Source organism: Pogona vitticeps, chromosome 6 (genome assembly GCF_051106095.1).
Source record: "Pogona vitticeps strain Pit_001003342236 chromosome 6, PviZW2.1, whole genome shotgun sequence".
Classification (NCBI taxonomy): Eukaryota; Metazoa; Chordata; class Lepidosauria; order Squamata; family Agamidae; genus Pogona; species Pogona vitticeps.
The window spans coordinates 78,748,252-78,761,569 of NC_135788.1; the positions used below are offsets into that span (position 1 = coordinate 78,748,252).

A 13,318-nucleotide genomic window follows, 5' to 3' on the forward strand; every position below is an offset into this window, starting at 1 on the left:
AGGTAAGGGTATATGGCTGGCATTGGTGGGATTCAGAGGCTTCAATAAATATGGAGTTGAGAGCTGGTTTTCTCAGTAGAAAACCAGCATCAGGATTGTGTATCTTATAAAGGTTATCCACCCTACATGTACTGTTGTCTGAGGATGCAGACTTTGTCCATGGACGCTTAGCCATCTCAAGCAGGACAGGTGTGGCGGTTTCCTTGGTAATAGGATTGCAAAGGTGGTCAGTCAGTGCCATGGAAGGGCGGTGTACCTTGAGTTCAAGAGATTTTGCCATGCATACCATCAATTGGGCATATGTGAGAAAGTCTTCAGCTGGAGAAGGTGAATTGGGGTCCACCGGGTTGGACTTGGGTGAAGTCAGGGGAGCTGATGGTGTCTGAGGCTGCGACCCAGGCTCAGAGGGTACAGGGTCTCCAGAGGACACGACCGATTGGTCGAAGTCAAACTTATATTCCAACTTCAGATGGAGATGAGGCTGAGGGTTATCTAGCTCTCAGCTAAGGCACTGACTGGCAGCAGCCGGTATTGGCAAGTAGTGGTGGTGATTTGCAGCAGACTGATAGATAGGCCGTCTGGGGTCTAGAGGAGTCTTGGGATGCTGGGCGTAGGATATCAAGGCCTCTCAATACCAAGGGTTTAGTGAGGACTGTTGATGTTGACAGTCCAGTTGACTCCAAGGAGGGGCATCTGGTCCACACTTGAGGACCATGGAATGTACTGACGAGAAGGCCAGTGACCATCTTGGATAGGATGCCACTGAGGGGGTTTGCTGTGGAAAACAAAGGGCTGCTGAAACTGCAAAGCCTATAAATATTGAGGGGTCTGCTGAAGTGTGGTGGCGAGGCCTCTTCGGGGCCAGTGAGTGGTCTGGCTCCATGGAAGGCACTGTACACCTGGTCTGCTGGAGATGTCTGTGTCTCCCAGTGGACAGCTAGTTTCTGGGCATTGGATGCTCTGAGGATGCTGAGATATAATGCTGGGTTGGTGGCAGGTAGCAACAAACAGGTGCTCCCATGCAGCAAGGCCTGGAGTAGAAGTGTGCGTAGCAAGGCTCATAGTGATGAGGAGAGTGCTGAGCATGCCCTGCGCAAGGTGGTGGTTGGGGAACTGGAGGCAGCCAAGATCAATGGTAGCTCTGCTCAGGGGCATTGACAGTGCCATGCGTTGGGAGCTGGTGCACCCCTGTGGGGATCTCTGAATTAACTGAGGCAACGTCCGAGGCCGCACTATGTAGGGACTACATATACGGTTGAGAAGGGCTGGATGGTGATGACACAACCACCAATGAGATGAGTCAGGGGATTGGTTGGAAGTGGAGAAGGCTGGCGGGCTGGAGGCAGTTCATCTTCTGACACTGAGTCAACACATACAAGGTCATTGTTCTCTGTGTGTTGTGGAGGTGGCAGGCCTGGTGGTGAATGGGGTTTGCTGTCCTTCGACGTTAGTTTTGATTTCGGCTTCTTTGGGGCCTGTGGGCTGGCAGTAGTCTCGTCTACTGAAGCCTTCTACTTTTTTGAGGCTGAGGGCTACAGAATTGAAGCTTTTGAGCCCGACATTGAGGGTTTCAAACTCAATGTCAAAGGTTTCAATTTTGGGCCTGTGCGGGCTGATGGGGCTGTCACCATTGAAGGCTGGGAGCCTTCTTAGTCAGAGGTGGCAATGACGGTTCATCCATGGCTGTTGATTTGCAGGCTGGCTGGGAGATACAGTCAATGGTTTGAAGAGACTGGTCCCAGAGATGGCGTTTTAGCCTGAAAAGATGGCTGTGGAGAATGTCTCTCTTGAAATTCCTGCAATAGATGCAGGAAAGGGTTTGATGGCCTCTTCCAAACAGAAAAGGCACTTAGTATGTCTGTCTGACAGGGGAGTCCTGTTTCCACAGGCTCTGTAATGTTTGAATAGGCCAGTTTAGGCCATTAATGGGGGGACAGCAGATGGAGCAAGCAAAGGAAAGGAGGGGCTAAAATGGAGAACAATCAGTAAAATATAAACGTAATACTATAAAAAGTCTGTAATTTTGTTGTTTTTGTTTTAGGATCGCAAGAGGTGATGGAAAAAACTCACAAAATGAGGCTTTATGAGCTTACAAAATGAGGCTCATAAAGCAGTACAGTGGTGCCCCACTTGACAATTACCTTGACGATGTTTGTATGGGGAAAATCCGCTTGACGACGATCGGTTCCCTGCTTCACGATCCGATTTTTCACTAAACGACAATCTAAAAACAGCTGATCGGCGGCTCTCAAAATGGCTCCCCGCTGTTTTGCTGACCTCATTTTGCAAGACATGGAGCGGAAAATGGACACCGTATGGAGGATTTTCGCTGCACGAGCAGGTATTTCCCTCATTGGAACGCACTGACCGGTTTTCAATGCATTCCAATGGTTTTTTTCGCTTGACGATGACTTAGCTGTACAGTGATTTTGCTGGAACAGATTACTGTCGTCAAGCAGGGCACCAATGTAGAAGAAAGGAACTGAGGGGAGATCCTTGGCACTGAGGGGGGACTGGGTCTACACTCATATATCTTTTTCTGCATGTAGAAGCTCTAGAACAGTGACGGCGAACCTTTTTGGGCCCAAGTGCCCAAACTGGGGAGGAAACCAACCCAGTGGGCGGCGGTGGCAACGGAAGTGGAGGTGGAAGGGGGAATCCCGGGCACAGAGGTGCCTTGAGACTCCACTCAGAATCCTGGCCTGCCGCTCGTCGGGGTGCCAGCACAGTGGCTGCAGTTGCCTTCTCAGGTTTGGCTGCGGGGGGGGGGAGGAGAGGGGAGTAGCGATCTGATGACTTACGGCTCGCATGCCCGCATAGAGGGCTCTATGTGCTAGCTGTGGCATGTGTGCCATAGGTTCACCTCTAGAATATTCCAGCGAGGCTCCATGCATGTGCGGAACTTCCACCAATGTGACTTCACGGAGGTCACAAAGAAGAATTTTTAATATACTTTCCTGCCTTCCTTTTGCATTTGGTGATGACTGCAATTCCTTAAAGAATCTACACCTAATACAATTATAATAAGGTGAAATGGAATAGCAATTTGTGCAGCAGATGGTCGGAAATCCAGTATTGGCATGTTTGCCACCTCCTCTAATATCATGCTGTTTTATATCAATGAGTATGGCCATCATGCTGAAAGACAAAGAACAAACCAGCAACAAATCATATTGCAGCCTGACAGTGCAATCCTATACATATGTACTCAGAAGCAAATCCCATTGAGTTCAAAGGGATTTGCAGCCAGGTGTGTAAGTACAGGATTGCAGCCCAAGTATATCATGAAAAAGGGCTGCTGTTGGCATTACAGGTTTAAGGCAGAATTCTAAAAGGCATGGTAATAAAGAGCCTCTACTGATCTGTTTCTGGTATCAGCAGTTCTCATACCACACAAAAGACTTAGAACAGGGCATGCTCTTTCACAGAATCATACCTCAATGTCATCTTCTTCATCAGTCTACCAGAAGAGAGAGGAGAGAAGGTAGGAAAAGGACAGAAAATATCATTTAAGAAATACTGTCAAAACATAAGTCAAGAAGAATAAATGTGGGGCTGTTTAAGTTCCAAAATGGTGAGTGGATTGCATACAGGGGAACTGCAAACAGGGTCCTGCCCCAATCAGACTACTATTTCAACTGGATACGTTTACAGTATGTTATTCTTTCTTCTGTTGATATTGTGTGGCACATGCGCACAAACACACACATCAGTCCTAAAACTTACATACGTCTCTTTCCAAAGCATGAAATATTTTGGCATGATCAGCACTAGAGGTATGTGAGAAGTATGTGGGAAAAAGCTAAGCTACACCCTCTATATACTTTTAACAACCATATTAGTAGGACTGGGTACAGAGATTTGATGAGAGTAGCTTTGGCCACATGGATGCCACATAATTCTGCCTGCTTTCTGCACTCTAGAAAACTGCAATTTTTTCCTTCGTTCCTTTTACTACCTACTGTTATGCTTTTTTGAATATTACTCTAGCTGACACCACAAAGGAAAGAAGCACCACCCTCTTGGTTCAACGATTCAGGCACCAAGGTAGTACAATCACCTCACATATGCGTTATCACCTTCTACTTTGTAAATGAGAATTGCTCATTTGAAAGGGACCCCCAAAGACAATGATGCTCCTACATACAAAGTTCCCACGGCTGATGCTTTCGAGTTTAGCTTTCTCTTTGAAATAATATTTTTTCTAAAATAAATGGCAATTTCAGTGAACGACTGTTTACATGGCACAGTCATGTGGAAGAAATGGTTGAATATAGGGAAGACATCCTGCCAGAGGTCCGTTCACATCATGCAGACTGTGTGAAGAGTTCAAGCCTCAGGTTTCACTAAACAGTGGCTGTACAGCCACTGTTTTCAATACAGCTGTGAAGCTCTACAATGCCCATGAGGAAGAGGGAATGTGAGAAAAAAGAGTGCTCAGTCCTCAGTGAGCTTTCCGGGATGGCAGAATTACCCCCTTTTGGTTGCTGAACCAAACAGGTGATAATGTTTCTCACTCCATCTGCATTCTCCATCAGGGGAAGTGGTGCAAAGATCTGGTATTTTCCCTCATGAGAAGAAAAGTGACTGGATTTTTTTTATCGGAAAAGGAGCATAAGAGGAAAGCACCACTTGCCTGCTCTGCTGCTATAGGAAGATACTTCCACACAAGACAGAAAAACATAAGCCGTGAAACATTTCACATGTCTATCATATCAACTCTGATCTGGCCATCAGATTTATTAACTGAGCTGGTTGTTGCCTTGAACCCAGTCATTAACAAGCTCTTGTTCAAATGTTATTTTACCAAAGTTAAGCCATTTTTCTTCCAGGACATACACCATGAGACATGAATGTGTTGCCTCATTTGTTTTGTCTTTCATAGTGTTTGGAGCACACTTGATGTAAAAAAAAGATTAGCTGTGGGAGGGCTGAACAACAGCATGCTAGCATTGCTTTTTAAGGGTATGCTTTGTTCATGAGGGAGCTGTTTGTTTTGCTTTGGGCCTAACGACACTGAAGGACAGCCAGTCCTTCTGCAATGGAACTTCTGTAGGTATGCGCCGTTTGCTTATTCGCATTATAGTATGCCTTTTCATTGCCAGTAAAAATATATCCCTCCACAAAACTCTATTACATATTTAATCCCCTAGCACTATTGACTGCCAGAAAACTCAAATCAGGGACATATTTGGGCTTTTAGTTATTGGTACCTTACATCAACTAATTAAAAAAAAAGCATGCAGGTCTGCTCCATGGTTAGACATTTGGGTTTTTGAATGGCCCCCTGCTATATATTGAGTAAATTGTGTGATAAAAAAGTATGTCAAGGAAGGATGTTTTACAGTCCAAAATTGGGTTGTAGCAAGATTGAATATAGTACTGCAGAAGTAACCATCATTTTCATGATCATCTATATTGCTCATCAGAATGTCCAAAGCACTTTTTATACCATCTTCTTTCATTTCTGAAAGGGATATCTAAAAATTTAGCTACTTTGGAATGAACTGAATGAGTGAAGATTGTTATTGTTGATATACATGTCTAAACATTCACTTTATTGTTATTAAACTATAGGTTAGCCCTGAAAGAGATATAAAACTAAAATACAAAAACAAATCATGTAGTGTTTACAAGCGATACTAAGCAGACAAATTCAAATTGCAGTTGAGAGTAAATTTCTAATCTGATCACCGCAGTGATTTAATTATCTGTTTTCTCATTATACAAGCCATTGCACAGAATTTCGCAACCTTACATTCAATTTCACTTGAGGAATCAGGGAAGAGAAAAGAGATATGAAATGTATTGGGTCTACTTGGATTTATTTATTTATTTATTTATTTATTTATTTATTTATTTATTTATTTATTTATATATATATATCCCGCCTATCTGGTCAGATGAGGACCACTCTAGGCGGCTAACAACATAAAATAATACAATACATATAAATATAAAACAATTTTTACATAACAAAAACATAGAGCAAGATAGAAGAGACAATAGGAAAGGGAAAAAAAGGGTGTCAGGAATTATCTGACGGGAAGGCCTGCCAAAACATCCATGTTTTTAATTGATTCTTAAAGATACCCAGCGGGGGAGCCACGCGAATCTCAGGAGGTAGATTGTTACAGAGGCGAGGAGCCACCGCCGAGAAGGCCCAATTTCTTGTCTTTTCCTTCCGGGCCTCCCTCGGCGTTAGGCTCCTCAGCCTCACCTCCTGGCTCGCATGAATGACATGGGTAGATCTTGGTGGGAGTAGGCGTTCTGCCAAGTATCGAGGCCCTAAACTGGATAATGTTTTAAAACTGGAGAAATAAGTAGATTGTGCAAATCTTTATAAAATGTCCAATTCTGCAATACAGCAGAAGATGTTCTACAGTTTCCACCATACCAGACTGGCAAGGACAAAAACACTGACTGTAAGGGACATGTGAATATCTTCTTTCTAGAATGGCTGAAGGCAGAGCATTGAAATGGGTAAAAGTGGAAGCTCTCCAATATCTTGTAGGTTCTAAGTTGTAAAAGTAATTTTTGGGGGATGAAGATCTTAATGTGACTATACCAAAGATCAAAGTCCTTTTCCACATATGTAGGAGTGTTTATGGAAGTGCTTCTGTCCAGGGCAGCCCATGGCACCCCCAGTTGTGCAATCAAAGGAAGACTGATTGTGTGATGGGCAGACTATGAAACAGCTACTGCTCGTTCCATAACTACACAATTGAACACGACAACAGGACTGATCTAAGAATTTAGATGCAGGACATTTGCAGCTTACAAACCATTTAAACAATGGATGCAAACTGTGGATTATTTATTTCCACACAAAGTATTTAAAGTGAAAGCATGTGCTTTAGAGAAAAATGAACAGTGGTCTGCAAAACAGCTGATCAATATTTCCATCTTATTACCTTTCCATACTAGAACTTTCATCTGCAGCTGTGTTTTTTTTAAAAGTAGCTCCACTGCTAACCCAGTAGTAGGATTTATTCCTATATCTATTCATTACTTAGAAAAAGGTATACACCCAGGATGGTGAGCGAATAGGGTGATGGACTCAGGAGCCCTGGCTTTGAATCCTCACTCAGCTATAGAAACTTGTTGTGGGATGACACTGGTAAAACCACTCCCTAAATACCTCACTTACCCTATTATGGTTGCTATAAATCAGTTCTGACTTGATGGCATTTAACACACACAGCTGATTACAAGAGTCATGTATACTAGTGGTCCCCAACTGTGGGCCTCCAGATGTTCTCGGACTTCAACTCCCAGAAATCCTGGCCAGTAGAGGTGGTGGTGAAGGCTTCTGGGAGTTGTAGTCCAAGAACATCTGGAGGCCCAAGGTTGGGGACTACTGATGTATACCATTGATTTGGAGGGAGGTAATTCTCATGCCATGAATTTTTTAAACAGCCATGCAGGTGTTCTTCAGTAAAAGACCTTTAAACTCATCGCCTTCTGTAAGTTTCATAAGGATATATGCCAAAATACCTTTCTTGGTATGTTAACTACTGGTTCCCAATCACTTCTATTACTCGGCCCATACAGATGTGAGTCCCTTCCTTTTAGTTTAAGGCAGAAAGCATTCTTTCTCCCTACTGGTATCAAGACTTTAGCAGTTGGACTTTATAGGCTTTGGACTCTCCCTTTTTCTGGAGCCTCCTGCTTTTAATAAAAGAACATCAAATGCCATAGATGACTCATGCACTTCCAGCTGTACCACTGACCTTCCACCCACAGCACCCTCTGGAATGTCCCTTTTGAGGCTTTAGTTGGTAATTCTTGAGCAAGGGAAGACTGAAGCTCTCTAGGCTGAGGATTCAATAAGGAAAATCAGGATGAGGGTGGGAGGAACTTGACAGAGCATAGACTGGCCTGATTGGGTTCAGGCCATGCATTCAATGTCCAGAGAGCTAGACTGAAGATAAACTATGTCCTTGTATCTAGCTGGTTTCCCTCCACAATCTTGTCCATCACTTGAGTGGCGCACTCTTTCCAGCTGAGTTTATTCCCATCTCTTTCCTCTGTCTTCTCCTTTTTTACCTGATCCATCTCCTCTTCTTGTCTCTTTAACTTGCCTATGCCCAGCTATGCCCTCCTGTAGTGCAAATCCACCTCTTCCTTCAGCCTAACCAGTGATCAGTTGCTGACCTGTAAATGAGTTGCAGCCAGGCTCCATCAACCCCTGCAGATTGGATAAGGAGAACCTCCTGGTGGCATGTATGGGTTCAAGCTCTGTAAGTCCCAACACTCCCTGTCACATGTTTTGAAGAACAATCCCTCTGAGTTAAAACTATAATGGGGGACACAACTTTCATATCAAGAGATTCAGAGTGTAATCAATTTTGTTTCACTCTGTACTACTACATTCTCCAAGCTTATTTCAATTGGTTTAGTTAAAAATAAATTGGCTGCAAAGGAAAGGAAGCTTGTACTGTACTCTTTGGGATTTTAGGACAAAGAGAGACTGTGTTCAAGGAAGCAGGAGCCAGCTTTGGATAGATATTCAAGACAAAGTTCTTGTCTTTTCAGACAGTAATAGCAATAATAGGATGTTCTTATAACTTGATGCATTTATATTGTGGCAGAATTACAAATGTACTACGATCAATACAGAAATATGTTTCATTTCTGGAGCCAAACACACATCTTAAAGGTAAAAAAAAACACAACAATGTCACAAAGCTAAGTTCTTTTTCTTGGGAAAACAGGCCATTTGTTCATGATGGAATTAACCCTGTTTTTTCTTTAGAAAAAAAATGCTACACAAGTCTTTCCTTGAAAGTGAATGAATAAATCAATATTGGGCATAGTTCTCTTTCCCGTTAGAAGGTAAAGATACGTACAGCAGTATTATCAAAGCTAGTGCATTGTACCATAGCCATTTTCTTCCATGTTTGATCTTATGCACTCTTTTGTCTCAATTTAAAAAAGGCCAAATATTGTGCATTAAAAATATAGATTGACATTTTTTTCATCATGTCAAAATTTCTAGTATCTGAAAAACCAGTCTAAAGAAACATATACAAATGAGACAAAAGTCTTAAATCTATACCTTTGGATTCATTATGCTAGTGTGAGTTTTTAATTTTTGTGGCAATTCATCTCAGTAATAAATGTATGGCTATCCATGCCAAAGTTCAGATGAAGGTAGTTCTGCATGTGACAAAGCATTGACATCTAATTAAGTCTGCAGAAGTTGGGTTTTCAAGACAGCTGAAAATTTTTATTAAGTTCTGGCACTCCTTTAAACTTCATTTGGATCAAGTGAAACTGTGTTCAAAAGGTTTAGAAACTTATGGGATTTTTAAAGTCACTTGACAGAAAGAAGTAACATTTTATAAAAGCAAGCTGTAAATTCCCTACAATCAAATTAATTGTTTTTTCATTAAGTAACATTCAATCTGTTTCAAAGTTCATAATTCTGACTGAAAGTTTCACAAAGTAATCTCATATTATTTTCTATGCCACAATCTAAGGCTAAAAACAGAGATTAATTTGTAATAATTAAAACTGCAAATTAAACCTCTGGTGCTACATAAACCAAAGAGGTCAGTCATTTAAAACAGTGGTCCCCACCCTTTTTTGACACCACAGATCAGTTGGGGGGGGGTACAGGGTCCATATGTGTGTGGGGCAGGACACACCCCTCACTCATGCTCATGTGCGAAGGGGCAGCACTTGCTCGTGTGGGCACGCGGGCACTTGTGTGCATAAGGAGGGGGCGCTCGCCTGACACACACATGCGTGAAGGGGGCTTCATGAAATGCAGTTCTGCTTGACTTAGGTGACTTTAGAATAGTATTGTATCACTAAAAAGATTCATATGTTCATTATATAAGTGAAACATTTTCCTACCATCACAATCAATGCAAGATTTTGTTCCCTACCACAGAATTGCATCTCTACATGTGGAACATTTCCATTCATGTTAAAAAGAGATGCAGATGTTTATTGTCTTATAAAACAATTTTCTTGCCTACCATGATGGCCCTTATAGTGGTCATGCGTGCAGTCCAACACGTGGCCTCTGTGTCTGAGCAGAGCTATGTCTGGAACTTTCTTTCTAGAGCTATGCAATTACAGTAAGGCCACCATATCTGTGGGACCGATATTCATGGTTTGCTGCAGGCCTGTATACAACATACAAAGGATCTCCATTGTGCCTTTGTCCTGTCCCCTTGTATGCTTTATATAGGGTTCCTTCACCTCTATGGTTTCAGGCATCTATGGTAGATTGTGAAACTTCTCCCCTGCAGAAACAGGGGTCCAACTGTATTTTTACAGGGAATCAATCATCCATCTCAAAGAATCCACTCAGAACTTCAGAGATCCTTCCTTTCCTCTCAGTTCAAAATAGATGTAGTGAACCATAGCTATATCAGATCACACACTGAACAAGACATGGAGTGGCACCGAAGTTGAGCTGTATGTCCCCATGGATGACCTACTGAAGTACTAAAGAAACACGAGACAAGCCAATTTCTATTATTTGTTGTCTCTAAACAATTCTAGATAAGTGGGAATAGCAAGTTCAATTAACCTGGAGGTGGGGAAGGTTAATCAGGGAACTGTGATTACAGTTTTTATGAAAAAACCATTAACAGAAGCAGAAGACATCAAGAAGAGGTGGCAAGAATACACAGAGGAATTATACCAGAAAGATTTGGATATCCCAGACAACCCAGACAATGTAGTTGCTGACCTTGAGTCAGACATCCTGGAGAGTGAAGTCAAGTGGGCCTTAGAAAGCCTGGCTAACAACAAGGCCAGTGGAGGTGATGGCATTCCAGTTGAACTATTTAAAATCTTGAAAGATGATGCTGTTAACGTGCTACATTCAATATGCCAGCAAGTTTGGAAAAGCCAACAGTGGCCAGAGGATTGGAAAAGATCAGTCTACATCCCAATCCCAAAGAAAGGCAGTGCCAAAGAATGCTCCAACTACCGTACAATTGCACTCATTTCACATGCTAGCAAGGTTATGCTCAAAATCCTCCAAGGTAGGCTTCAGCAATATGTGGACCGAGAACTCCCAGAAGTACAAGCTGGATTCCGAACAGGCAGAGGAACTCGAGACCAAATTGCTAACCTGCGCTGGATTATGGAGAAAGCCAGAGAGTTCCAAAAAAAAATATCTACTTCTGCTTCATTGACCATGCAAAAGCCTTTGACTGTGTGGACCACAGCAAACTATGGCAAGTTCTTAAAGAAATGGGAGTGCCTGACCACCTTATCTATCTACTGAGAAACCTATATGTGGGACAGGAAGCAACAGTTAGAACTGGATTTGGAACAACTGATTGGTTCAAAATTGGGAAAGGAGTACGACAAGGCTGTATATTGTCTCCCTGCTTATTTAACTTATATGCAGAATACATCATGCGGAAGGCTGGACTGGAGGAATCCCAAGCCGGAATTAAGATTGCCAGAAGAAATATCAACAACTTCCGATATGCAGATGATACCACTCTGATGGCAGAAAGTGAGGGGGAATTAAAGAACCTTGTAATGAAGGTGAAAGACGAGAGTGCAAAAAAACGGTCTGAAACTCAACATCAAAAAAACTAAGATCATGGCCACCAGTCCCATCACCTCCTGGGAAATAGAAGGGGAAGATATGGAGGCAGTGTCAGATTTTATCTTCCTGGGCTCCATGATCACTGCAAATGGAGACAGCAGCCACGAAATTAAAAGACGCCTGCTTCTTGGGAGGAAAGCGATGACAAATCTTGACAGCATCTTAAAAAGCAGTGACATCACCTTGCCAACAAAAGTCCGAATAGTCAAAGCTATGGTTTTTCCTGTAGTGATGTATGGAAGTGAGAGCTGGACCATAAAGAAAGCAGACCGCCGAAGAATTGATGCCTTTGAATTGTGGTGCTGGAGGAGGCTCTTGAGAATCCCCTGGACTGCAAGGAGAACAAACCTATCAATTCTAAAGGAAATCAACCCCGAGTGCTCACTGGAAGGACAGATCCTGAAGCTGAGGCTCCAGTACTTTGGCCATCTCATGAGAAGAGAAGACTCCTTGGAAAAGACATTGATGTTAGGAAGGTGTGACGGCAAGAGGAGAAGGGGACGACCGAGGATGAGATGGCTGGACAGTGTCTGCAAAGCAACCAACATGAATTTGACCCAACTCCGGGAGGCAGTGGAAGACAGGAGGGCCTGGCGTGCTCTGATCCATGGGGTCACGAAGAGTCGGACACGGCTAAACGACTAAACGAACGAACGATGAAAAAACCATCCACCTATGCCTAAATATTTAGGCTGCAATACTGGACAAACATGGAAGGCTGTAACCAGAGAGCAGATTGACAAAGGTCCCGTATGAAGACTCCCTGAGAAAAGCCATGAAAAAAATACAACAGTCAACGTGCCATGTGCACATGCTGCAGCAGGAACTGAAAATTCATCTAGTTTATAGCACTGCAGAATAGACACCTGAAATCTAGATGGGTGGAGAACAGAGATAGGGGTATTCTTATTCGTATACGAATACCTCCGCACAGGTGGCGATAATGAGGGTCCACCCTCATGGAACCAGATGGTCCACTCACAATTCTGCCACTGCCATGACCTCTGTGAGCCACTCTTTGACCCGACAGAGAGGCTTGCCGTCTTGCCTCCTCCCAGGAGTGGCGAGCTGAGCGTGATCTCCAGAGCCATTGGAAGGCTCTACGGAAGTTGTGGCAGCGGTGGAATTGTGAGTGGACAGTCCGGCCCTATGGGGCTGGACCCTCGTTATCGCCACCTCTGTGGGGGGTATTCATATTCGTATACAAATACCCCCCCATCTCTAGTGAAGACCAGGAAGCCTTTCTTGGGGCCTTTACAACAGAGAAAGACCTGAAGATCCACCTGAATCTTATACAGTGGTGCCTCACACAACGATGTTAATTGGTTCCAAAAAAATCAAAGTTGTGTGAAACATCGTTCTGTGAAACACCATTTCCCATAGGAATGCATTGAAAACCGGTTAATCCGTTCCAATTGGAACGGATTGCCGTCTTTAAGTGAAAAAACCCATAGGAAACATCGTTGAGTGAAACAATGTTTCCTCCATTGGAATGTATTGAAGCCGACTCAATACATTTCAATGGCTTTGCGAAGTCTGTTTTTGCTCATTTAAAAGTGCCTTACAATGTTTGGAACATGTTTTAAATGCTTGCAATCGTTAGCCCACCTCCTGAACCCTATGCAAACTTAATTTGGTGTTGTTCTGAGTCTTCGTTAAATTTTGGTGATTTTTTGTTTTCCCTATTTAAATGCATTGAACTGTCGATTCAATTGATTTAAATGGGGAAAA

At 43.0% G+C, this 13,318-nt stretch overlaps 1 protein-coding gene across 18 annotated transcripts in view; it reads right to left on the reverse strand.

Moving 5' to 3' along the window:
* FHOD3 (formin homology 2 domain containing 3) overlaps positions 1-13,318 on the reverse strand; it is a 329,766-nt gene that overhangs the window by 22,377 nt on the left and 294,071 nt on the right. For 15 of the 18 annotated variants that reach the window (XM_020804920.3, XM_073003957.2, XM_078377654.1 and 12 more), the window contains one exon: positions 3,437-3,460. The exons of the other annotated variants lie outside the window; for them this stretch is intronic. In XM_020804920.3, coding sequence (XP_020660579.3) covers positions 3,437-3,460 — 24 coding nt within the window. The remainder of the gene's footprint in view (positions 1-3,436; positions 3,461-13,318) is intronic. 18 annotated transcript variants of the gene reach the window in all.